Here is a 24618-nt window from a genome sequence, read left to right as displayed (position 1 = left end):
AAAAGTTACAAAATCAAAATGTTTTTATGGTCTGTACATTTCTAAAAAAATGTCAGACCAATGCAGAGAAATTGAGTCACATGATCTTTATGTGGAATGGCACTCGGTGATGAGAGACTGAAGTGATGAGTAACTTTATACAAACCTGAGAGCAGAAAGAGATTTCTTTGAAGTTTTTCTCAATTGTCACTTTCTTTGTGTCAGGACTTATGAGGTAAACTTCTGACTGGCCAATCTAAAAGAGAAAATATATTTTTGTTGAAAATGAGGGAAAAAGACAACAAATTCAACTGTACCAGTCCAGCACCATTTACGATACTGATGTGCAACATCAAATCCATCACCTTGCTTGAAGCCAGCACATGCACAAGGCTGGAACATTCTGATACCGTATTACAATGCCATCATGCTGAATTACAGAACATGCACAGATGACATCAGGATCAAGTCCTGTTACGCTCAACTCCCAATCAGAGACAATCTTTTATCTGCAAGCAAGAGGCTAGCTGGACAAAGGGGGTCAAAAAAACAAAGTTAAAGAAAAGGTAATTTACCCACATAACCTCATTTGTACTTCTTCTCATCTGTTCAGGTAGGCATTCATACATTTAAAATATACGTGAGGTAAAGTGGAGACCTGAAACAATCATCATGGGGTTAAAAAAGAGAGTATACTGATATCTCTGAATTCAGTATTGGCATTAAATATGTTGTTGATGCGTGTTACATGTATATAATATATATATAAACAAACTGAACATGAAGCTCATGTTATTTCTAACTAAGATTCTAATTCAAACCACGAGTGAGTGGGTCATGGGTCTTACAGTCAGTGGTTATCATTTCACCTGTGATTCAATTCAATTTCCATGAAGAATGTTAAGATTGTACAACTTTAACACACCAGATCATATCGGTTTGGCTGCCTAAATGCATGATGCATTACGTCAGGTCCCTTCAATAGTCTGGTGACTGGGAATGCGTGCAGTATCAAAGAGTAGATCAAAGGTCAATAAGCAGCTGCTTCAGATTTGCAATCTTTGGTTTTATCTTGAACTGACAGGCACTTAGTCAACTATGTGATTGTAAGAATAGGAACAATATCTTAATCTTTTACACGTGAAAGGATTCTAACAAGTAGATTAAGTGCCACAGGAAAAAGGCCATTTCCCAGTTCCCCCAATGGATTGTGCAGTCTTGATCATTACTGCTTAGTCATGACTGTACTTCAAAATATTTCTTATTTAGGGAAGTTGTCTTTTTGCATTCACTTCCGCACTCAAATATACTGTGTCACTGTTAATGTACAATGAATCGCCTTCATCCTCCCTCCCTCCACTGCTCGACATAGCGGTAGGAAATAAAACACAAGGTTTTCATTTCCAGATCTTTTTTGCTAAACTGATAGATTCAGCAAATGAGTTGGACATAATTTCCCACTCTGAGAGGGTAAAAGGAAGAAAATAGATCACCAATGCTGCAAATCTGAAATAAAAACAGAAAATGTGGAAAAATGCAACAGCTAACCCAAATGTTATTTAAAAAATTCCTCCGTGCTACAAAAAATTAATCAATATTTCATGGACATCTGCACCCATTTTTCAATATCATTTTCACATAGGTCCACATAGATTTGAAGAGGACAGATGAGAACATCAATTGAACTCACTGGTCCCAATTGACTGAAACCCATTTTGCTGATTGTTCTTCGGCTGTTACAAACTTTACATTTAAGAAAAATAATCATAGAATGAGCCAGAGAGCCATCCAATTAGTCCCACTCCCTTGATCTTTCCCTATAGGCCTACAATTTTTTCCCTTCAAGTATTTATCAAATTTCCTTTTGAAAGTTACTATTGAAACTGCTTCCACCACCCTTTGAAGCAGTGCATTCCAAATCATAGCAACTGGCTGCATATCTTTTTTTCCTCATGTCACATCTGGATCTTTTGTCAATTATCTTAAATCTGTGTCCTCGGTTACCAACACTTCTGCCACTGGAAACCGTTTCTCCTTATTTATTCTTCCAAAACCCTTCATGATTCTGAACACCTCTATCAAATCTCCTCTTAATCTTCTCTGCTCTAAGAAGAACAATCCCAGCTTCTCTAGAAATAACAACAGAAATTGCTGGAAAAACTCAGCAGGTCAGGCAACATCCGTGGAGAGAAATTTGAGTTGACGTTTCAGGTCGAAACCCTTCTTCAAAACCTTCCACGTGGATTCCTCTTCAACCCAGCTTCTCTAGTCCTGCATCCCTGGTACCATTCTTGTAAATCTCCTCTGCACCCTCTCCAAAGTCTTGACATCCTTCCTAAAGTGTGGTGCCCAGAATTGGCCACAATACTCTAGCTGAGGCCTAACCAGTGTTTTATAAAGGTTTAGCATAACTTCCTTGCTTTTGTACTCTATGCCACTATTTATAAAGCCAAGGATCCTGTATGCCTTTTTAACAGCCTTCTCATCTTGTCCTGTCTCCTTCAAAGATTGTGTATGTACAGCCCCAGGTCTCTGTTTTCCTGCATCCCCCTTTAAAATTGTACTATTTAGTTTATATTGCCTTTCCTCATCCCTCCTAACCAAATGACATCTCAACAGTTTTTGTTACAAAGGGTTTGATAGAAAATTAAGCCAGGCTTTTCTCACCTGGCAGCCGGTTAACCCGTCAATTTGGCCGGCTGCCAGTGGGAAATGGGAGGAAAAAATTATAATGAGGTCTTGCCATTAAGTTCAGTAGGACATCCGCATCCCTGACTTTGACGCATTCCCCAGCCGTTTTCACCCTCCCCCGCACCCTCCCCGTGAATATCGGGGCCCTAATGTCTGAAAGCGGGTTGGGGGGGAGGGGGGGAAAGGGATAGAAAGAGAGTGGAGAGGCGGGAAAGAGAGAAAAAGAGAGGGGCAGAGAGAGAGATAGATAGAGAGGCAGGAGAGAGCGAGTGGAAGTTGATGGAGGGGTGAAGGGTGAGGCGAGTGCCAGAAGAACAAGGAGGAGAGGACACGGGGTTGTACAGGTAGCTCATTGCGGAAGAGGTGGGGTAGTAATGGGAGTGACAGGACTGTAGGAAAGGGAGGAGGCAATTAGAAAGTGAAGGGGTAAGGGACACCATGGGTCCAAGGAGATGAGGTGGATGCACAAGTGATTGGGGGAGGGGATTTGAAGGGAGTCACTGAGGGCTACATTTTCCCAACAACCCCCACCCCAAATGCAGCCTGCAGCTGTCGGTGGCTCCTTTTCCTGCCATACAATCCCCCAGCTCCCACTCAAATGGAAGAAATAGACAGAGTGAGAAGCAAATGAGGCAGAGCGAAACAGAGTTAGGGAGAAAGAAGCAGAAGAAAAAGAGAGCGACAGACAGAGAGATGAAGAGAGACAGAGAGAGAGAAGCAGCAACACAAAGACATATTTTTCTCCAACTTACTGTGTGAAGTGCCACAGGATATCAACTCATTTTATATTGATGTACACAGACACATACATACTCAAACACATCTGGTGAGGACAGGTTCAGGCTCTGCTGTGATGCCCTCCATTGTCCAATAGCCTATCAACATTCAAGGGCCAGGATTTTCTGGTCCCCTCTGGGGCGCATTTCTGGCAGGGCGGTGCTTCCACGCACCAAGGAGATATGACCTTGACTGCAGCTGAATTTTCGACCTTAGCATCATCCACATACTGGAGGCGGGTTTTCTGGGCTCTCACAATGACCGGGAGGTGGGGGTGGGGAGGGTAAAGTTCCTGCGGCCAACCTCAGAGTGCCTGCCACAACAGAAGGAAGCAGACAACCTCCACGCTGTCTGTAAAAATCGCAATTTGTTTATTATTTTATTCATTCCGCTTCAGCCTATGCTGGCAGTGTGAGTATTTGCACAGGCCCTGGCTTGGAGGAAAAACTTCTTCAGTGCCATTGCCAATCGGAGAGCACTGGACGCCTGGGCCTTTCCAATATCGAAAAGACGCAAACAACATCAACAACTTGCATTTATATAGTGCCTTTAAAGTACTAAAACGTCCCAACATGCTTCACAAGGGCGTTATCAAACAAAATTTGACACCGAGCCACATAGGAGATATTAGGACAGGTGGCCAAAAGCTTGGACAAAGAGGTAGGTTTTAGGAGCATCTTAAAAGGAGGAAAGGTACAGCAATGTTCTCTCTAATTTATTTTGGCGTCGCGCAGCCGCTTTAAGGTTTTTACATTGAAAAGCCGGCAAGCCGGCTGCGCGGGTTCCCTGGAGCACTACACAGTCACGCAGCTTAAAGGGAATGTTGGTAGAGAGGTGGAGAAGTTTAAAGAGGGAATTCCAGAGGTTAGGGCCTAGGCAGCTGAAGTCACTGCCGCCAATAGTGTAGCGATTAAAATCTAGTAAGCGCAAGAGGCCAGAATTGGAGGAGCGCAGAGATCTCGGAGGGTTGTAGGGCTGGGAGAGGTTACAGAGATAGGGAGGGGCGAGGCCCTGGAGGGATTTGAGAACAAGGGTGAGAATTTTAAAACCGAGACATTGCCGGACCTGGAGTCAGTGTAGGTCAGTGAGCACATGTGTGAATGGGACTTGGTACCGGAAGAGTTTTGGATGAGCTCAAGTTTATGGAGGGTGGGAGATGGGAGGTCGGCCAGGAGACTGTTGGAATTTTAAAAAAAATTTTGTTCATGTGATGTGGGCATCACTGGCAAGGCCAACATTTATTGCCCATCCCTAGTTGCCCTTGAGAAGGTGGTGGTGAGCTGCCTTCTTGAACCGCTGCAGTCCGTGTGGTGAAGGTACTCCCACAGTGCTGTTAGGGAGGGAGTTCCAGGATTTTGACCCAGCGATGATGAAGGATCGGCGATATATTTCCAAGTCAGGATGGTGTGTGACTTGGAGCGGAACTTGGAGGTGGTGGTGTTCCCATGCACTTGCTGCCCTTGTCCTTCTAGGTGGAAGAGGTTGGGGGTTTGGGAGGTCAAGTCTAGAGGCAAGTGCCAGGAGGAGAGAGGTGCAGAATCAGAGACACAACAGAGAAATTTCCAAGATTCTTCCACTCCAGATCAGAAAAAGAACTGGAAGGGGGCCAGAAAATCTAGGCTATGATCTTGGGCTCGCACATAAATAGTAACCACTGTGGCTACTGGCGGATGACTTTCCACACGAATCAGTACCTACAGGGTAGGAGGGAGGAAAAGTGAAGAGCAGGGGAGAAAAAGAGCAGCATTGCTGAAACTTAGGAGGTGGCTGGCCAGTGGCTGGAGATGGCAAGAGATGCAAAGCCCAGGAAACCGGGGAGGAGCAAAAAAAATCAAAAAAAGCGAGAACATAATCTGTACAAAAAAAAACACACTTGGCAAACCATTCAACTGTTCATGGCTGATGCACTGTGCAACACTTCTAATATGTGACATGCTCTGGTCTGTGTCAATGTACCAGTCTTGTGTTTGACTACAGTTCATATAGCAGTGCTTCAAGCACACATCAGTAGGAAACAGTTCTTTTCATTGCCAGTATAAGTTTGGAGTGCAGAATCCAGTGTTGTATCACCACAAATCTTACCAATCTAAACAAGGTGCTGGAAAATAATCAGCTTTTATTTGGCTTCATCGGTTTGATTTTAAGTCTGCATCATTCAATCGGAATGATTTTTCGTCAGCTTTAACCAAAGGCATTTTATCCTTGGCTCTTAAGAGGTGTGTAAAAGCCGTTCACAGCTACACTCCACTCACCACCTGACTTTAAAGAGTTAAAAAACTGAATCCCGGCCCCACATCCAGTTTTAATGGAGGCAGGAGGGCGGGGGGAGGGGGGGGGTGGTGGGGGGAGGGGGGGCGCGGGCAACTCTCAGGAGGTGTATTGTCTATTTAAATATTGTAATGAGGCTGGCATGCCTCACTGTGATCCACTGTTACAAATTTAACACTGTCTGGTCGGATTTTCTAGGCCTCGCCCAACCCGCCAGCCAGAGATAAGGCAAGGACTGCTGGGTCCAGGAGGTAAGTGCCTTTCCACTTACCTGCTGGATCCGGCGTCCCTGCCTCACCCCACCCCCCACCGAGGCCTCTGATCCCCACAGCCCCTCCCCCAAGGCCTCCGATCCCTCCCCCCCACCCAAGGCCTCCATTCCCCTCCCCTGAGGCCACCGATCACCCCCAACCTCCCCTCCCCAAGGCCTCTGATATCCCCCCCCCCCCACCAAACGAGGCCTCAGATCCCTCCTCTGGCCCTCCCCCTCCGTCCCCTGATCGACTTTCTGGTCTTCCCCCACAATACTTCACTGCCCAGAGTTAACACCCGCCAATCCTCCACCCCCCCCGATCCTCCTCCGGCTCGGATTCACACTCCCGGATGCTCCTCCAGCCCCAGACCACACCCCCGATGCTCCTCCAGCCCCGACTGCGCCACCCCCCGCCCCGATCGTCCTCTGGCTCTGTCTCACCCCCCGCCCCCGATCGTCCTCTGGCCCTGTTTCACCCCTCGCCCCCAATCGTCCTCTGGCCCTGTATCATCCCCCCGCCCCCGATCGTCCTCTGGCCCTGTTTCACCCCCCGCCCCCGATCATCCTCTGGCCCTGTTTCACCCCCCGCCCCCGATCGTCCTCTGGCCCTGTTTCACCCCCCGCCCCCGATTGTCCTCTGGCCCTGTTTCACCCCCCGCCCCCGATTGTCCTCTGGCCCTGTTTCACCCCCCGCCCCCGATTGTCCTCTGGCCGTGTTTCATCCCCCCGATCGTCCTCTGGCCCTGTTTCACCCCCCGCCCCCGATCGTCCTCTGGCCCTGTTTCACTCCCCGCCCCCCGATTGTCCTCTGGCCCTGTTTCATCCCCCCGCCCCGATCCCTCCCTCCCCTCTATGGTCCAGCGACCCAGGCCCGCCCACCCAGACTGCCAGCCTCTATCTAGCTGGCTGCGGGCGGGAAACTGAGTTTTGAAATGTTAATCAGGCCCTACTGTTAAATTCGGCATGAAACCCATGCTCCCGGGTTTCCCAACTGCTTTTTAGTCCCCCCTGCTCATAACTCTCTCTCCAGATTAAAATTCCAGCCTATTTCTTTATTTATATAATTTGACTGTGAACCCAATAATGGCCCAGAAATTCGGGTCTCCATGGGTGAGTACGCATGGGGTACTCACCCGTAGGCCCAATGGAAGTGCCGGTTTCCTGCCTGCACTGCGCATGCGCGGGAAACCGGCACTTCCGCTCCCCTGAACGAAGGGGTTCAGAGGTCGAACGCGTGCGCAGGAGAGGCTGCGCGTGCGCATCGAACTTACGGTTTTTTTGCAGGTTTTCCCGGGAGGGCAAGTCTCCAGAAGTTACACATTTAAAAAGCAGGCGTAAGGCCTGCTTTTTACAAGGTAAGTGGTGAATTAATTAAAATTAAAACATTTTTTCCAGTTTTATTATTTTTAAATACTTTAAAGGTAAGTTTATTTTTAGCCCCGTTAGAAAATAAAATTATTTTTTTCAAAAATTTAAATTATTGTTTAAAATAGTTATTTCATGTAATTTATAGTTTATTTAAAAAATGTGATTTAAAAAAAAAAAATATTTGAAGATTTAATGATGTTTTGGGGCCCGTAGTATTTATAAGTTTTGACAGCTCTTCCTGTCAAACTTATGAATGGAGCATTCCCTGCTCCGATTGGCTCCCCATGGCCCACGTGATCCCAGGGGATGCATCAAAATAACTGCGCCCCTGGGATACGCAAGCACTGCGCGCCGGCAGTTGGAGCAGACCCAGGACTGGAATCCCACCCGGGCCCGCAGCTCAACGGCTGGCGCGGTAGGTAAGTGCAGGTCGGGGGCTTACACCCGTGGGAAGCCCCGACCGGAATTTCTGGGCCAATGTTATGATTACTGAGCCCTAAATATCCTCCCTTCAGGTTGCCTATTTATCCCTGTTCATTACCCAGAACCAGGTTTAAATAGAACTAAACACTGAACAGGTGCAGTTGTTCTGAAGTATTTAGCAAGTTAACCTCGACTGGCCCAGCAATGACCACTTTTGTTTGGCACTCATCTCCCAGTATTGAAACCAACGTAACAACTACAGTAAAACCTGTACAAACCGACACCCCCAAAAACAGACACTTACTCATCCCACGATCTCTTCTCACTTACAAGCTGCTGATGGTGTAAGCATGCACATCTTGCTTTCCCCCCGCTCCCCTCACCACAACCCCACTCAGCCCAGAATAATAACAGAAATTGCTGGAAAAACTCAGCAGGCTAGGCAACATCCGTGTAGAGAGAAATAGAGTCAACGTATCAGGTCAAAACCCTTTGTCAAGACCGAAAAAGCACAGGAAATGAAACAAATTAAAAGGCCAGTTTGGAGGCTGGGAGAGAACAAAAGAGAAGTGAAGAGACATTTAAGAGATATTCAAAACGAGATGAGATGGTGATAGGACTAGTGGAGGCAAAAGACGGCTCTAGGTTAGGTGTGAAATGCGCTGGCAGAATGGGAGACAGCTGCCATGTGGGAGAGAAAAAAGGGGGGGCAAAACAAAGGTGTGGATAAAAAATATAAGTAAAAATGTAATGGGGCCCTGAAATTGCACGGGGGACTCAAACATAAAAACATAGAAGCTAGGAGCAGGAGTAGGCCATTCGGCCCCTCGAGCCTGCTCTGCCATTTAATGAGATCATGGCTGATCATCCAAATTCAGTACCCTGTCCCTGCTTTCTCCCCATATCTCTTGATCCCTTTAGCCTTAAGAAATATATCTAACACCTTCTTGAATATATTTAATGAATTGGCCTCAACTGCCTTCTGTGGTAGAGAATTCCACAGGTTCACCACTCTCTGGGTGAAGAAATTCCTTTTCATTTCTGTCTTAAATGGCTTACCCCTTATCCTTAGACTGTGACCCCTGGTTCTGGACTCCCCCGCCATCGGGAACATTCTTCCTGCATCTAGTCTGTCTAGTCCTGTTAGAATTTTATAAGTTTCAATGAGATCCCCTCTCATTCTTCTAAACTCCAGCGAGTACAAGCCCAATCAACCCAATCTCTCCTCATACGTCATTCCTGCCATCCCAGGTATCAGCCTGGTGAATCTTCGCTGCACTCTCTCCATGGCAAGAACATCCTTCCTCAGATAAGGCGACCAAAACTGCACACAATACTCAAGGTGTGGTCTCACCAAGGCCCTGTACAACTGCAGCAAGACATCCTTGCTCCTGTACTCGAATCCTCTCGCTATGAAGGCCAATATACCATTTGCCTTCTTAACCGCCTGCTGCACCTGCATGCTTACCTTCAGCGACTGGTGCACAAGAACACCCAGATCTCGTTGCACTTCCCCTTCTCCCAATCTATTGCCGTTCTCACACAACAGTGGCTGGCGCTAAACCTCAAATAAAGATCCTCAACTACAGGGCACCCAACCTTTATAAGGCAAATCCAGCAATATTTGTAGAAGTCATGTGACCAATGTCACATAGTCAGCTGTTATGTGGGCAGAACATCATGTGATCAAACCTCCAGGAATGCCTCCAACCAGAGATGGCATCCCTAATCCACTAATAGGTCAGGTACTGAGGAGTTCCAACAGCCCTCTAACCATCCCCTAGCACTTCAAACATTACCAGTTGCAACACACGGTGGGAGGAGGTCGCGGACAGGGGTCTGCAGGACTTTACTACCCCACCCCCCAACCCCCCACCCCAATTTGGCTGGGATCTTCCAGGCACTCCGGCCCTAGAGCAGCCACTTGCCCTGTGCAGGGCGCCAACATTGCAGATCCCAGGTTCAGGACATCGCTCGCTCAATGGAAAAGGATTCAGTGATGGCAATGAACTGGGAAACTAATGAACAGAAAAGGAACTGAAATCACATCCTGTTGGCTGGGCTCCAGAATTAGGCACGATCCCAGGTGAGGGGGAAAGAAGGAACGCTGCAGCAGATACAACCAATCCCGGGATATTTGGCTCTTCCGGTTTACTATACATATACAATGGCCATTTTGAAAATAAGGACAACTGATGCAAGTTCCTTAGGTGTCCCTAATTTACAGGTTTCACTGTAGTTTGAGATGAAGAGATGTAGCAGAACTGCACAAATCAACCAGACATTACCGTGAACAGCATGGTCCTATTTGCCTTCATATTTGTTGGCTGCACAATATTAGGCACACTGACAGCCCGTTTCCGGACTTCTAGTAAACCACCACTTTCTGCTCCAACACAGTTTGAACTGCTGCCGATATCAAGTGAGCCACATTTCTCCAGAATATTCGGTGACAGTGTAATCGGAGGTTCATCCTGAACAGTCAGCTTAGGAGCAGATTTGTTCCTCTTCTGCACTAATGGTGTTGGAAGTTTGGAACTTAAGAGCCATGAGTTATCAGTCGGTGGTCTCTCAGTTCCTTTCTCCTCTGCTCCTCCTTTTCTTTCATCCTTGTCGTGTTCTCGGAGGTGGTTGAATTTTTCGATACATTCATCAATTAGTGCTGGTGGAGCTTTCTTGTGTGCCACTGTCACCTTCCCAACAAACAGTACCTCATACTTCTGAGCAAAAGACTCGTCATCATGTATGCGGATTTGCACCTCTTCAGATCGTACTGTCTTCCCAGCCTGACGGATAGCACTGATAATCTCAGGAACCTGAGGAACCAAAAGAGAAGGATTCAGAACTGCCATTTAAAAGCAACATAAAAGGCTACTGAATTATCACTGAGATCCAGATGTATCCCAACTGATGACATAGCATTTAAAACATTGTACACGCCTCTATTAAACATTCTGCCCACATCTGACTCTTCTAAAGCATTCCTTCACTTCAACAATTTCAGGTTCGCTGACCCCAATTATCTCCTCTTCACCGCGACTCTTAAGTTTCTCTAAAACTCCATCCCTCACCAGAATGACTCCGAAGCCTCTTGTTTCTTCCTTGAACAATGCCCAGAACAGTCTCTATCGATCACAACACACCTGCATGCTTACCGTGTTGCACTTCCCCTTTTACCAATCTATTGCCATTCAGATAATAATCTATCTTCCTGTTTTTGCCACCGAAGTGAATAACCTCGCATTTATCCACATTATACAGCATGCATCTGCCCAGTCACCCAACCTGTCCAAATCATACTGGAGTTTCTCTGCATTCTCCTCACAGCACACACGCCCACCCAGCTTTGTGTCGTCTGCAAACTTGGAGATATTACATCTAGTTCCCTCGTCTAGATCATTAATATATATTGTGAATAGCTGGGGTCCTAGCATCGAACCCTGCGGTATCCCACTAGTCACTGCCTGCCACTCGGAAAAAGACCCGTTTATTCCAACTCTTTGCTTCCTGTCTGCCAACCAGTTCTCTATCCAAGACAGTATCTTACCCCCAATCCCATGTGCTTTAACTTTGCACGCTAATCTCTTATGCGGGACCTTATCGAAAGCCTTCTGAAAGTCCAAATACTGGTTCTCCCTGATCTATTCTACCAGTTACATCTTCAAAAAATTCCAGTAGATTAGTCAAGCATGATTTACCTTTCGTAAATCCATGTTGACTTTGTCCGATCCTGTCACTGTTTTCCAAGTGTTCTGTTATTACATCTTTTATAATGGACTCTAGCATTTTCCCCACTACCGATGTCAGGCTTACCGGTCTGTAATTCCCCGTTTTCTCTCTACCACCTTTTTTGAATAGTGGGGTTACATTAGCTACCCTCCAATCCATGGGTACTGTTCCAGAGTCTATAGAATTTTGGAAGATGACCAGCAATGCATCTACTATTTCTAGGGCCACTTCCTTAAGTACCCTAGGATGTAGATTATCAGGCCCTGGGGATTTATCGGCCTTCAATCCCGTCAATTTCCCTAACACCATTTCCCTACAAATACTGATTTCATTCAATTCCTCCCTCTCATTAGACCCTATGTTCCCCGACATCTCTGGGAGGTTATTTGTGTCCTCCTTTGTGAAGACAGAACCAAAGTATGTATTTAATTGGTCTGCCATTTCTTTGTCCCCCATTATAAATTCCCCTGATTCTGACTGCAAGGGACCTACGCTTGACTTCACCAATCTTTTTCTCTGCACATATGTATAGAAGCTTTTACAGTCAGTTTTTATGTTCCCTGCAAGCTTATTCTTAAAATCTATTCCCCCCCTCTTAATTAATCCCTTTGTCCTCCTTTGCTGAATCCTAAACTGCTCCCAATCCTCAGGTTTGCTGCTTTTTCTGGCCAAATTATATGTACTCTCCTTGGATCTTATGCTATCCCTAATTTCCCTCGTTAGCCACGGTTGAGTCACCTTTTTTGTTTTATTTTTATGCCAAACAGGGATGAACAAATTCTGTAGTTCATCCATGCGATCTTTAAATGTTTGCCAGTGCCTATCCACCCTTTAAGTAACGTTCCCCAATCCATCCTAGCCAACTCGTGCCTCATACCATCGTAGTTTCCTTTATTTAAATTCAGGACCCTAGTCTCTGAGTCAACTGCTTCACTCTCCATTTTAATGACGAATTCTATCATATTATGATCGCTCCGCCCCAAGGGGCCTCACACAACAAGATTGCTAATTAATCCTTTCTCATTACATAATACCCAGTCTAAGATGGCCTGATCTCTAGTTGGTTCCTCGACATATTGGTCCAAGAAACCATCCCGTATACACTCTAGGAATTCCTCCTCCACAGTATTGTTACTAATTTGGTTAGCCCAATCTATATGTAGATTAAAGTCACCCATGATAACTGCTGTGCCCTTATTGCACGCGTCTCTAATTTCCCGTTTAATGCCATCCCAACCTCAGCATTACTGTTTGGGGGTCTGTAGTCAACTCCCACTAATGTTTTCTGCCCCATGGTATTTCTCAACTCTACCCATACAGATTCCACATCGTCAGAGCTAATATCCTTCCTTACTATTGTGTTAATCTCCTCTTTAACCAGCAATGCTACCCCACCTCCTTTTCCTTTTTCCTGTCTTTCCTGAATATTGAATACCCCTGGCTGTTGAATTCCCAGTCTTGGTCACCCTGGAGCCATGTCTCCGTAATCCCAATTATATCATATCCGAGATGGACCATCTCCCACTCTTCCTTCTATCCCTTTGTTGTCTATTTCTCCCTTCCACTTTCCATTTGATTTTACCAGAACATTATAAGGCAAAAATGAAATGATTTGGGATCCAAATCCTACATAGATTTGTTGCATTATTTAATATTCCTATCAAGACTCTATTTAGAGTAGCCAATAGGGACTGAACAAATAGATTGTTCGTCAATTTGTCACTGTAAATGGAATAAAATCCAAAAAGTCAGTAAAGGATGTATGTGTGAGGAAAGGAGGAATGCTTGTCCTGTGCATCCTCAGTCATGCAACATTGATGCTCAAATTTGTCCATACTCATTTTGAGAAAAAAAACATTCCCTTCCCTATCCATTCCAAAGATGGTACTGTACCAGTAAGTGCTAGTAAAACCACTGCGGATGCAGAGAATTAATAACCTCCCCCTCTGTCACCAGTTCACTGTGACTACTATATGTGGGATCCACAGAATACACTGCAGCAACTCACCCAAGCTTAATTCAATAGCACTTCACTCCCCTGTGACCTCTACCACCAACATGGATAAGAGTAGCAATGTCGTTGTTACACCATCACCTCCAAGCTCAACTCGAAGTCACACACCATTCTGATTGACCATTCATTGTCACTAGGTCAATATCCTGCAATTCTCCACCCAACACCATTCTAGGAGCAACATCACTACGAGGAATGCATCAGTTCAAGGAGCGGAGCCACCACCACCTTTGCAGGGCAACTAGGGATGTGGCAATAAACATGTCGCCCACATCTCAAGCATACATTTTTTTAATAACAGCAGTTTCACAGCCTTCCCCCCCACCCCCCAGTATTAACCTACAAATTACCAGATTTATTGCCTTGCTAGGATTTCAATTCACAACCTCTGGGTTGCTAGCCCAATAACATAAAAACTGAAGCTAAAGGCACTATATCTGAATGCGCAAAGCATTCGCAACAAAATAGATGAATTAATAGCGCAGATAGAAATGACTAGGTTTGATGTAGTAGCCATCATGGAGACGTGATTGCAAAGTGACCAAGGTTGGGAACTAAGTATTCCAGGATACTTAACTTTTAGGAGAGATAGGCAAAATGGAAAAGGAGGAGGGGTAGCCCTGATAATAAAGGATGGGATAAAGATGGTAGAGAGAAAGGATCTTGGCTCTGAAAATCAAGAAGTAGAATCAGTTTTGGTGGAGCTAAAAAACAGCAAGGAGCAGAAAACATTGGTGGGAGTTGTTCATAGGTCCCCAAACAGCAGTTGTAATGTAGGGCGGAGTATAAATCAAGAAATTAGAGGCACATGTAACAAGGGTAATACAGTAATCATGGGGGACTTTAATCTACATATAGATTGGGCAAACCAAATTTGCAGTAATAATGTGAAGGACGAGTTCATGGAATACATACAAGAGTTTTCTAGATCAGGATGTTGAGGAACCAACTAGGGAACAGGCTATTTTAGATCTGGTATTGTGCAATGAGAAAGGGTTAATTAATAACCTTGTAGTAAAGGGGCCTTTAGGGAAGAGTGACCATAATGAGACAGAATTTTATATTGAGTTTGAAAGTGATTTTTATATTGAGTTTGAAAGTGATTTAGATAAGTCCAAAACTAGGATCTTAAATCTAAACAAAGCAAACTACGTAGGTACGAGGGGCGAGTTGGCTAAGGTAGATTGGGAAACTATATTAAAAGCTTTGACGGAAGACAAGCAATGGCTAGCATTTAAAGAATTAATACATAATTTACAACAAATGTACATTCCTTTAAGGCACAAAAACCCCATAGGAAAAGTGGTCCAACCGTGGCTAACAAGAGAAGTTAAAGATAGTATTAGATAAGAACATAAGAACATAAGAAATAGGAGCAGGAGTAGGCCAATCGGCCCCTCGAGCCTGCTCCGCCATTCAATAAGATCATGGCTGATCTGATCCTAACCGCCAATCCACTATCACAGAACCATCTCCTGAATCTAACAGAATTAGTCACACGAAATAGGAGCAGGATCAGGCTACACGGCCCCTGGGCCAGCTCCGCTACCCACACGGCCATGACCGATCCAAACCTAGACTCATGTCCAAATTCCTGCCCGCTCCCCGTAACCCTTAATTCCCTTTACTCCTAGGAAACTGTCTATTTCTGTTTTAAATTTATGTAATGATGTAGCTTCTACAGCTTTTTGGGGCAGCATATTCCATGGACCTACCACCCTCTGAGTGAAGTAGTTCCTCCTCATCTCAGTTTTGAAAGAGCAGCCCCTTATTCTAAGACTATGCCCCCTAGTTCTAGTTTCACCCATCATCGGGAACATCCTCCCCGCATCCACCTGATCCAACCACTTCACAATCTTATATGTTTCAATAAGATCGCCTCTCATTCTTCTGAACTCCAATGAGTAGAGTCCCAATCTACTCAACCTCTCCTCATATGTCCATCCCCTCATCCCCGGGATTAACCGAGTGAACCATCTTTGTACTGACTCGAGAGCAAGTATGTCCTTTCTTAAGTATGGACACCAAAACTGTACACAGTATTCCAGGTGCGGTCTCACCAATACCTTGTACAACTGAAGCAATACCTCCCTATTTTTATATTCTATCCCCCTAGCAATGAAAGCCAACATTCCATTGGCCTTCTTAATCACTTGCTGCACCTGCATACTAACCTTTTGAGTTTCGTGCACCAGGACCCCCAGATCCCTTTGTACTTCAGTACTTTCCAGTTTCTTGCCATTAAGATAATAACTTGCTCTACGATTTTTCCTGCCAAAGTGCATAACCTCACACTTTCCAGTATTGTTTTCCATCTGCCAAATCTCTGCCCACTTACTTAGCCTGTCTATGTCCCCTTGCAGATTTTTTATGTCCTCCTCACTCACTACTTTCCCTCCCATCTTAGTATCATCTGCAAACTTTGATATGTTACACTCTGTCCCCTCCTCCAAATCGTTAATATAGATTGTAAAGAGTTGGGGACCCAGCACTCACCCCTGCGGAACACCACTAGTTACTGATTGCCAGTCTGAGAATGAACCATTTATCCCAACTCTCTGCCTTCTGTTAGATAGCCAATCCTCTATCCATGCCAGAATATTACCCCCAATCCCGTGATTTTTTATCTTAAGCAATAATCTTGTGTGGCACCTTGTCAAATGCCTTTTGGAAGTCTAAATACACTACGTCCACTGGTTCCCCTTTATCCACCCTATATGTTACTTCCTCAAAGAACTCCAGCAAATTTGTCAAACATGACTTCCCCTTCATAAAACCATGCTGACTTTGTCCTATTAAATTATGATTATCCAAATGTCCTGTTACTGTCTCCTTAATAATGGACTCCAAAATTTTACCTACCACAGATGTTAGGCTAACCGGTCTATAGTTTCCAGCCTTCTGTCTACTGCCCTTTTTAAATAAGGGTGTTACATTAGCAGTTTTCCAGTCTGCCGGGACCTTTGCCGAGTCCAGGGAGTTTTGGAAAATTATTACCAATGCATCCACAATCCCTACCGCCACTTCCCTCCGGAAGAGGTTTATAATGTTGACAAAAAGAGTAGTAAGCCTGAGGATTGGGAGGATTTAAGAATTCAGCAAAGGAGGGCCAAGAAACTAATAAGGAAAGAGAAAAAAGAGAGTAAATTAGCAAGAGACATAAAAACAGATTGGAAACATTTCTTTGGTATGTAAATAGGAAGAGCTTAGTGAAAATAAACATGGGTCCATTAGAGGCAGAGACAGGAGAAATTATAATGGACAATAACGAAATGGCAGAGATATTAAACTTTGTATCTGTCTTCTCGGTAGAAAACACAAAAAATATTCCGGAGATAATGGGGAACCAAGGGTCTAGAGAGAATGAGAAACTTAAAGAAATCAGTATAAGTAGCGTTGGAGAAATTAATGGGACTAAGTGGCAACAAATTCCCTGGACCTGATGACCTGCATCCTAGGGTTTAAAAGAGGTAGCTGCAGAGATAGTGGATGCACTGGTATTAATCTTCTAGAACCTAGGGAATTCTGGAACAGTCCCCAAGGATTGGAAGGTAGCAAACATAACCCCGCTATTTAAGAAAGGAGGAAGAGAAAAAACAGGGAACTATAGGCCAGTTAGCCTAACATCAGTAGTAGGCAAAATGCTAGAAGCTATTATTAGGGACGTAACAGGGCACTTAGAAAATCATAATATGATTAGGCAGGGTCAACATGGTCTTGTGAAAGGGAAATCGTGTTTCACAAATCTGTTAAGAGTTTTTTGAAGATGTAATTAGTAGGATGGCGAAGGGGGAACCAGTGGATGTAGTATATTTGGATTTTCAAAAAGCATTCGATAAGGTGCCACACAAGAGGTTATTAAACAAAATTAGGACTCATGGGATTGGGGGTAATATATTAGCGAGGATTGGTTAATGGACAGAAAACAGAGAGTAGGAATAAACGGGTCATTTTCGGGTTGGTAGGCTGTAACTAGCGTGGTACCACAAGGTTCAGTGCTTGGGCCTCAGCTCTATATTAATGACTTAGATGAAGGGACTGAGTGTAATGTATCCAAGCTTGCTAATGATACAAAGTTAGGTGAGAAACTAAGCTATGAGGAGGACGCAAAGAGGCTGCAGAGAGATATAGACAGGTTGACTGAGTGGGCAGGAACATGACAAATGGAATACAATGTGGGGAAGTGTGAAGTTATCTACTTTGGTAAGAAAACAAAAAAGCAGAATATTTTCTGAATGGTGAGAGACTGGGAAATGTTTGCATTCAGAGGGACCTGGGTGTCCTTGTACATGAATCACAGAAAGTTAACATGCAGGTACAGCAAGCAATTAGGAAAGCAAACGGTATGTTAGCTTTTGTTACAAAGGGATTAGAGTATAAGAGTAAAGAAGTGTTACTACAATTATATAGGGCATTGGTGAGGCACACCTGGAGTACTGTGTACAGTTCTGGTCTCCTTACCTAAGGAAGGATATACTTCCCATAGAGGGAGTGCAACGAAGGTTCTCTAGACTGGTTCCTGGGATGGGGGGATTGTCCTATGAGGAGAGCCTTTATTCGCTAGAGTTTGGAAGAATGAGAGGTGATCTAATTGAAACATAGAAAATTGTTAAGGGGCTTGACGGGATTAATGCTTAGAAAATGTTTCCCCATGCTGGGGAATCTAGAACACGGAGTCACAGTCTCAGAATAAGGGGCAGGCCATTTAGGACCGAGATGAGGAGAAATTTCTTCACTCAAAGGGTTGTGAATCTTCGGAATTCGCTACCCCAGAGAGCTATGGATGCTCAGTCGTTGAGTATATTCAAGACAGAGGTCAATACATTTTTGGGAACTAAGGGAACAAAGGGATATGGGGATAGTGCAGGAAGGTGGAGTTGAGGTAGAAGATCAGCCATGATCTTACTGAATGGCAGAGCAGGCTCAAAGGGCCAAATGGCCTACTCCTGCTCCTATTTCTTATGTTCTTATAACTATACCCATTTGTGCACAAGAGACTATAATTGAATCCTTTGCCAGTAGATTTGGGAAACTTCTTGCATCTTACCTTCGAACTATAGGATCATGCATGTGTGCATTACTATATTCACCTTTAACCAGTTTCTTAAGCAGACAAAAAGGTACAAATTATGCAATGGTCAGGTTTATTAGAGAGGGGGAAATTAGTTGTTCAGCTGCGTGAAAAATTTACAAACAATTTCAATGGGGAATAACAAGCAGAACACAAAAGTCCAATCAGGCAAGTGCACATCATAAATGCAACAAGCTGTTTGTCTTTTGTTACTTATAGACTGAGATACATCATTGAATGACTGCACAATAGATCTTGCACATAGTTGCTTTGATGCTGCCGCCAGTGATCCAAATATACTCCAATATAAATAGGAAGAATTCAGAACATCTAGCAGCTGCACCACAGTGCAGAATGGAAGTGGTTACATAGCATAGCAGTTACAACATGGAAACAGGCCATTCGGCCCAACTAGTCCATGTCGGTGTTTAACCTCCACGCGATACTAAATGAGCACATTGCCTTGGTTTTTACAGAAGAGCATGGGAGTGGGAATGAAAGGGTAGACCAGAGGGAGGTGGAGCAATCAGATATGGTAAGTATAGATAAGTTCTACAATAGAAAATGGTATAGCTCAAGAAACTAATCTTAAGTACTGAGGACTTGATTCCACACTTTAGGACACAATTGTATTTTATCATAACAAACCTTGAGGCTTAATTTGCCTCCCTCTTTCCCAGGATGCAGCATTTCAGTGGCACACCACCACAGAGGTCCTGTGGTCCTATTAATCTGGTGGCAGAGAGCAGTTTCAATTTCAACACTGCATTTTTAGCTGCCTGTGAAACCAAACTACTTAAGTCACTTGCAAAGAGGGGAAAAAATATGGAAGAAAAAAAGCTGACTGAAGTCTAAACTTGTGCTTTTCACTAAATAAGGGATAGCTCTATGTGAAGTAATGGAAGAGAAAATAAAGTTCCCAAGGTTCTAGATTTAAATTACAGGGCTGGAGACCAATCTAAAATATCCATCTGATTCACACATTGGTTAAAACACTTCCCCCTCATGACTCTTGTTGGGGTAGTGTTGCAGGATGATTGCTGCTCTCCAAAGTCTTATGGAACGGTTTGTTCTTTACATGGAAGCACAGGCAGATTATCGAAGATCAACTAACTCAACACAGACCAGGGGTCAAACCTGGGATTTTCCTGGTCTGCATGACTTATAAGTACATTTTCCAATTAAGTCATGAAGAGAGGACAGGTGCCTTTCTCAAAAGTGACCCATTATTCTATTGGTGGTACACACACTCAGGTCAAGCAGCTTTATTTTTCCTTTAGCATTATGTTGATGAGCAGGCACATAGCACATGCTACAGACAGGGAAAAACATAACAGAGGATTGTGATAAGAGCCAACAATAGAAGAGGACTCATACTTCAGAACTGGCCAAACAAGTGTACAAATCATGCTCCTGGTTTGCAGAGCATAACTGTGAGAAGGCACAATTTAGGCACTATGTTTTGAAATAATACCAGCTCCCTTCCTTCCAATATCAGAAGACCATTATCTGTTTAACTATCCTAGGGATAAAAATATTGAGAAATGCAGAACCATTTTCTGCTTTACATCGATGTCAGTACCAATACGTTATGCAATAAACTCACAAGAAGTTAAGTTTCATTTTGCAGCAACACAAATAACTTGTGCTATTTGGAGGAGTATTCCTCTCCTCTCTTTTGCGACATTGCATCCCCTTCTAAGTTACAGCAAAGATAAAATGCAGAACCCAAATGCCAATCCAATTAAAAAGTCACGGCTGCCACACTCACCTAGTGAAGTAATAATGAAAAATCTTTATAGAATAGAAATAAAAAATGAAAAAGCCATTTGACCCAAAGTTAATCTCTAGTATATTAAATCATCCATTGTGGTGCCCAATAACTGCAACAATTTACCTTACTTGGTAGACTCTGCCAAATCTTTAGCAGTCTGAATAAAGAATATTTTCCTGATACAAGTTTACTTTTCACTCATTTGCATTTATGCCTTCTGATCCTCTTTGCTTGGTGTACTTGAAGTAATTATCTTGCATTCACATATATAATAGTTAATATTTAATGGCCCAGAAATTCGACTCTCCCCGGGTGAGTACGCATGGGGTACTCACCCGTAGGCCGAATGGAAGTGCTGGTTTTCTGCATGCACTGCGCATGCGCGGGAAACCGGCACTTCCGATCCTCTGAACGAAGGGGTTCAGAGGTCGAACGCGCGCGCAGGAGAGGCTGCGCGTGCGCTTTGAACTTAGGTTTTTTTTTTACAGGTTTTCCCGGCCTGCAGGATTTACACATTTAAAAAGCAGGTGTAAGGCCTGCTTTGTGCAAGGTAAGTGGTCAATTAATTAAAATTAAAACATTTTTTCCTCAGGTTTATTATTTTTAAATACTTTAAAGCAAGCTAAGTTATTTTTAGCCCTGTTAGAATATAAAATTATTTTTTTCAAAAAATTTAAATTATTGTTTAAAATAGTTATTTAATGTAATTTATAGTTTATTTAAAAAGTGTGATTTAAAAAAAAAAATTATTTGAAGGTTTACTGCTATTTTGGGGCCCGTAGTATTTATAAGTTTTGACAGGTCTTCCGGTCAATCTTATGAATGGGCTTTTCCCTCCTCCGATTGGCTGCCCATGGCTCACGTGATCCCAGGGGACGCATCGCACTAACTACGCCCCTGGGACACGCAAGCACAGCGTGCCGGCAGCTGGGCCAGGCCCCGGAGCGGAATTCCACGGGGCCCTACAGTTCAACTGCCAGCGCGCAAGGTAAGTGCAGGTCGGGGGCTTACACCCGCGGGAAGCCCCCGACCCGAATTTCTGGGCCAATGTGGATCTCCTGTATAGTTGCTCAGAGTGAGTCAGAGGACATGCTGTTTCATGATGATGATTTACAGCGTATTATGTAAGTTTATCTTCCAAAGCCTTACTCAGGGACATAAAAGTATCTTACTATAACTATTTGCTTGCTTCTTCCCCACTCAAATCCTTGGTGTGTCCCTCATATTGTTTTGATTTGCATTCTCTATATCTTTGTCTCTATGGTTGCTGCAAACTTTTCTCATTGTGGTGTCTATCCATCCATCCCATTCTTTGTCTACAAGTTATTCTTCAACTTTCTGTTTCCCGCTGTCCCTGTTCTGTATGCCTCCCTATGTCTCCATATAGCTTTCATACATATTGCTTTACCGACATATTGAATTTTTACATCTTACACTTGGTAAAGCCCAGGGCATGGAGTAAGATAACCGCCAATGTGTAGCAGGTTGGAGGTGTCTGGCAGCACTCACGAAAGAAGGGTGCAGTTTAAAAAGACCAGAGAAGAGGCTGCTTACTGTATGCCAGCAGCAGGAGCCCACAGCTGGGGGCAGTCCCTGGCAACCGGGATCGGGGCTTGGTTGGGAGTGGGTTGTCGCTGATTGCGGCTGTGGGGGGGAGAAGAGAGAAGTTGCGATCAGCAGAGGGGAGGCCGAAGGCTTCCTTGAGGAGCAGGGAGAGCTGTAAAGGGCACTTACCTGTTTCAGCCAGCATCTCCAGCCTCCCCTTTACTGCTAGGTTTACTGTTCAATTCAGAGCTGGATTAAAATTTCACTGTGGGAGCCTGATTTAAATATGTTAATGAAGTGCCCCGCCTTGCTCACATGACTCAAAACACATCTCCGTAGAAACGGAAACAGGCGCGCACATGACGGGTTGGGGATGCGTTCCCCGTTTTTTAAACTTTAACCCCCCCCCCCCCAACGACCCTCTCCCGTCCATCGTCGGGGGTTAATATTGAGGAAATCTGTGACTACAACTCTGAGGCTGTTGCTTGCTTTTCTAACTCGGGCACCAGTCCCCTAATGTTGAAGATGACGTCTTCTGATAAAATGCCTGGATCAGCTCCATATGTCAATCCTATATTTCTCTCACTGTTCTCTTTCATAATGGTTGCTTTATATCTGCGTGGCTTTCCAGGTCATTTCAAAGGGAAAAAACAAATCTGGTACAAGTTTATAATAAGTGTTTTTTAAAAAGTGAATCAGGTGTTGCAAAACTCCATTGTCCTACAGGCTCACACAAACTACATGAACAATATAAATAACTGAGAACACACCACCCCACTCCCCCAACCCAGTGCGGAGTTTCGTTATAGGCTAACTCATGATATTTTTCATGCTGGTGGTCTCAAGGGAGAATGGGATCATTTACCAAACACTTGGATGATAGGGATTGGTTATTCTTCAGATTCTATGTAAGAGAATTCAAATCTGATGCCAAATATGGTTGCAACTAAACCTTTTATTGTGTTCGGCCAAGTCTTGACACACTCAATTTCTAAGCAGTAATCATACAGAGAAATAAACACAATTACCCCATTTTCCCTCTGGGTAGATACGTAACCTTTGTTGATCCTTTGGCTCTCGTCTCTCTCTACAATTTGTGATGGAAAGCTCAAGATCTTTATAGGCCTCTAGTCACACACACTGTCCTAGACGATTCATTATGGCATGTGTCATTGTGAACAAGATCCCCAGAAATTAGGTAGTTCCCCACAACCTCCAGATGGCCAATCTTGTTTACCATTAACAATGTAACTAATCATCTTGATCCCAAGGCTAGTCAACAGGCACAAATTACCACATCCTGTAGTTCAGCAGAAAACAAACAGCAGTCAACTAAATTGTGCACTGATACATTAAACCCTAAAGCATCGTGGAAATGAACAACTTAACTATTTCATTATTTCTAGCTACAGTACAAATCCACAAGCCATTTAAGTCAAAAGATACAAAAACCTTAATCATGAGATTAAACCAAATCCTATGTATATATGATTAGGGTATCTTAAAACATAGGAGCTGGAATACTGCCCATCATAGAACAGCTCAGTAGTCATAGAGATAATTGAAATCATAGTTGTTGGAGACAGTCATTTATGTGGTGCAAATGTTATCAGCGACTTGTCAGCTCAAACCTAGGTGTTGTCTATGTGCTGCTGTAGACTGGCATGGACCACTTCATTATCGCAGGAGTTGTGAAACTATCCTTGTGCTTCCACTCCTACTTTTCACAATGCTGCCATTATATTTCCAGCATTGGCTTCTTTTCCTCACCCCTGCAGTCACCTGCAGGGTGTTTCCTTAGCCCCGCCTCTTCTTCATCTACATGCTGCCCCTCTGATATCATCTGTAGATATAAGGTCAGTTCCATATATATGCTGGCAACACCCAGCTCCACTTCTCTACCTCTTTCCTCAACCCCATGACCATCTCTGTGCTGTCAGGCTGTCTATGATATCAAATCGTGGATGAATCAATATTTCCTCCAACTGAACAACAGAAAGACTGAAGACACTGTTTTCAGTCCCTGCCATAAATTCCACTCCTTTGCCACTGACTCCATACCCACTCCAGCCACTTGTTCAGACTGAGCTAGACCAAGCAAAACCTCGGTATCTTGTTAAACTTACAGGTGAGCTTCAAACCAAGGCTACTTACCTCCATCACCAAAACATGCCCCAAGTCTAACTTTTATCCATGCTTTTTTCACCTCTAAACTTGATTTTTCCAATGTCCTCCTTGCCAATTTCCATAAATCCTGCACTAAAACCTTGCTCATCAATCAACCCCTTTCTCACTGACCTACATTTTCTCTATACTCCAACTCACTGAATTTAAAGTCTTAATCTTCAGATCCCTCCACAATCTCTCCTCTGTCCACCATATTTCTGGAACCTCCTCGAGCATCCTCAGTCCTTCGATTCCATCCTCTTGCGCTTACTTCTCCCCATCACTGGTTGCAAAGCCTTCGGTCCTACTCAATACAATTCCCTCCACTTCTTGCTTCTAAAAACTCATCTTTTCATCCAAGCTTTCAGTCATCTCTCCTAATTTGCTGACCGTGGCTTGGCCTTTGTTTCTTTATCATTCTTATTTATTCTCCACCACCCCACCCTCCCTCCCTCTCCAAAGCATTTTTGGTGTTAATGGCTTTATAGAAATGCAACTTGTAGTCTGACATCAATGAAACAATTTCTGTTGCAAATAGAATTAGCTATTTTCAAAAGTTG

General features: G+C 44.0%; 1 protein-coding gene across 9 annotated transcripts in view; it reads right to left on the bottom strand.

The window, feature by feature from the left end:
* tbc1d1 (TBC1 (tre-2/USP6, BUB2, cdc16) domain family, member 1) overlaps positions 1-24618 on the bottom strand; it is a 492368-nt gene that overhangs the window by 273896 nt on the left and 193854 nt on the right. For 8 of the 9 annotated variants that reach the window (XM_085968553.1, XM_085968539.1, XM_085968523.1 and 5 more), the window contains exons 2-3: positions 10048-10575; positions 146-235 (exon numbers count right to left, since the gene is read on the bottom strand). In XM_085968553.1, coding sequence (XP_085824679.1) covers positions 146-235; positions 10048-10575 — 618 coding nt within the window. The remainder of the gene's footprint in view (positions 1-145; positions 236-10047; positions 10576-24618) is intronic. The other variant, XM_085968574.1, reaches the window with a different exon arrangement.

This window comes from Somniosus microcephalus, chromosome 2, assembly GCF_052327205.1.
Source record: "Somniosus microcephalus isolate GS21.2 chromosome 2, FLI_Smic_1.0, whole genome shotgun sequence".
In the NCBI taxonomy this organism is placed as follows: domain Eukaryota; kingdom Metazoa; phylum Chordata; class Chondrichthyes; order Squaliformes; family Somniosidae; genus Somniosus; species Somniosus microcephalus.
This window is presented reverse-complemented; position numbering and strand designations above follow the sequence as displayed.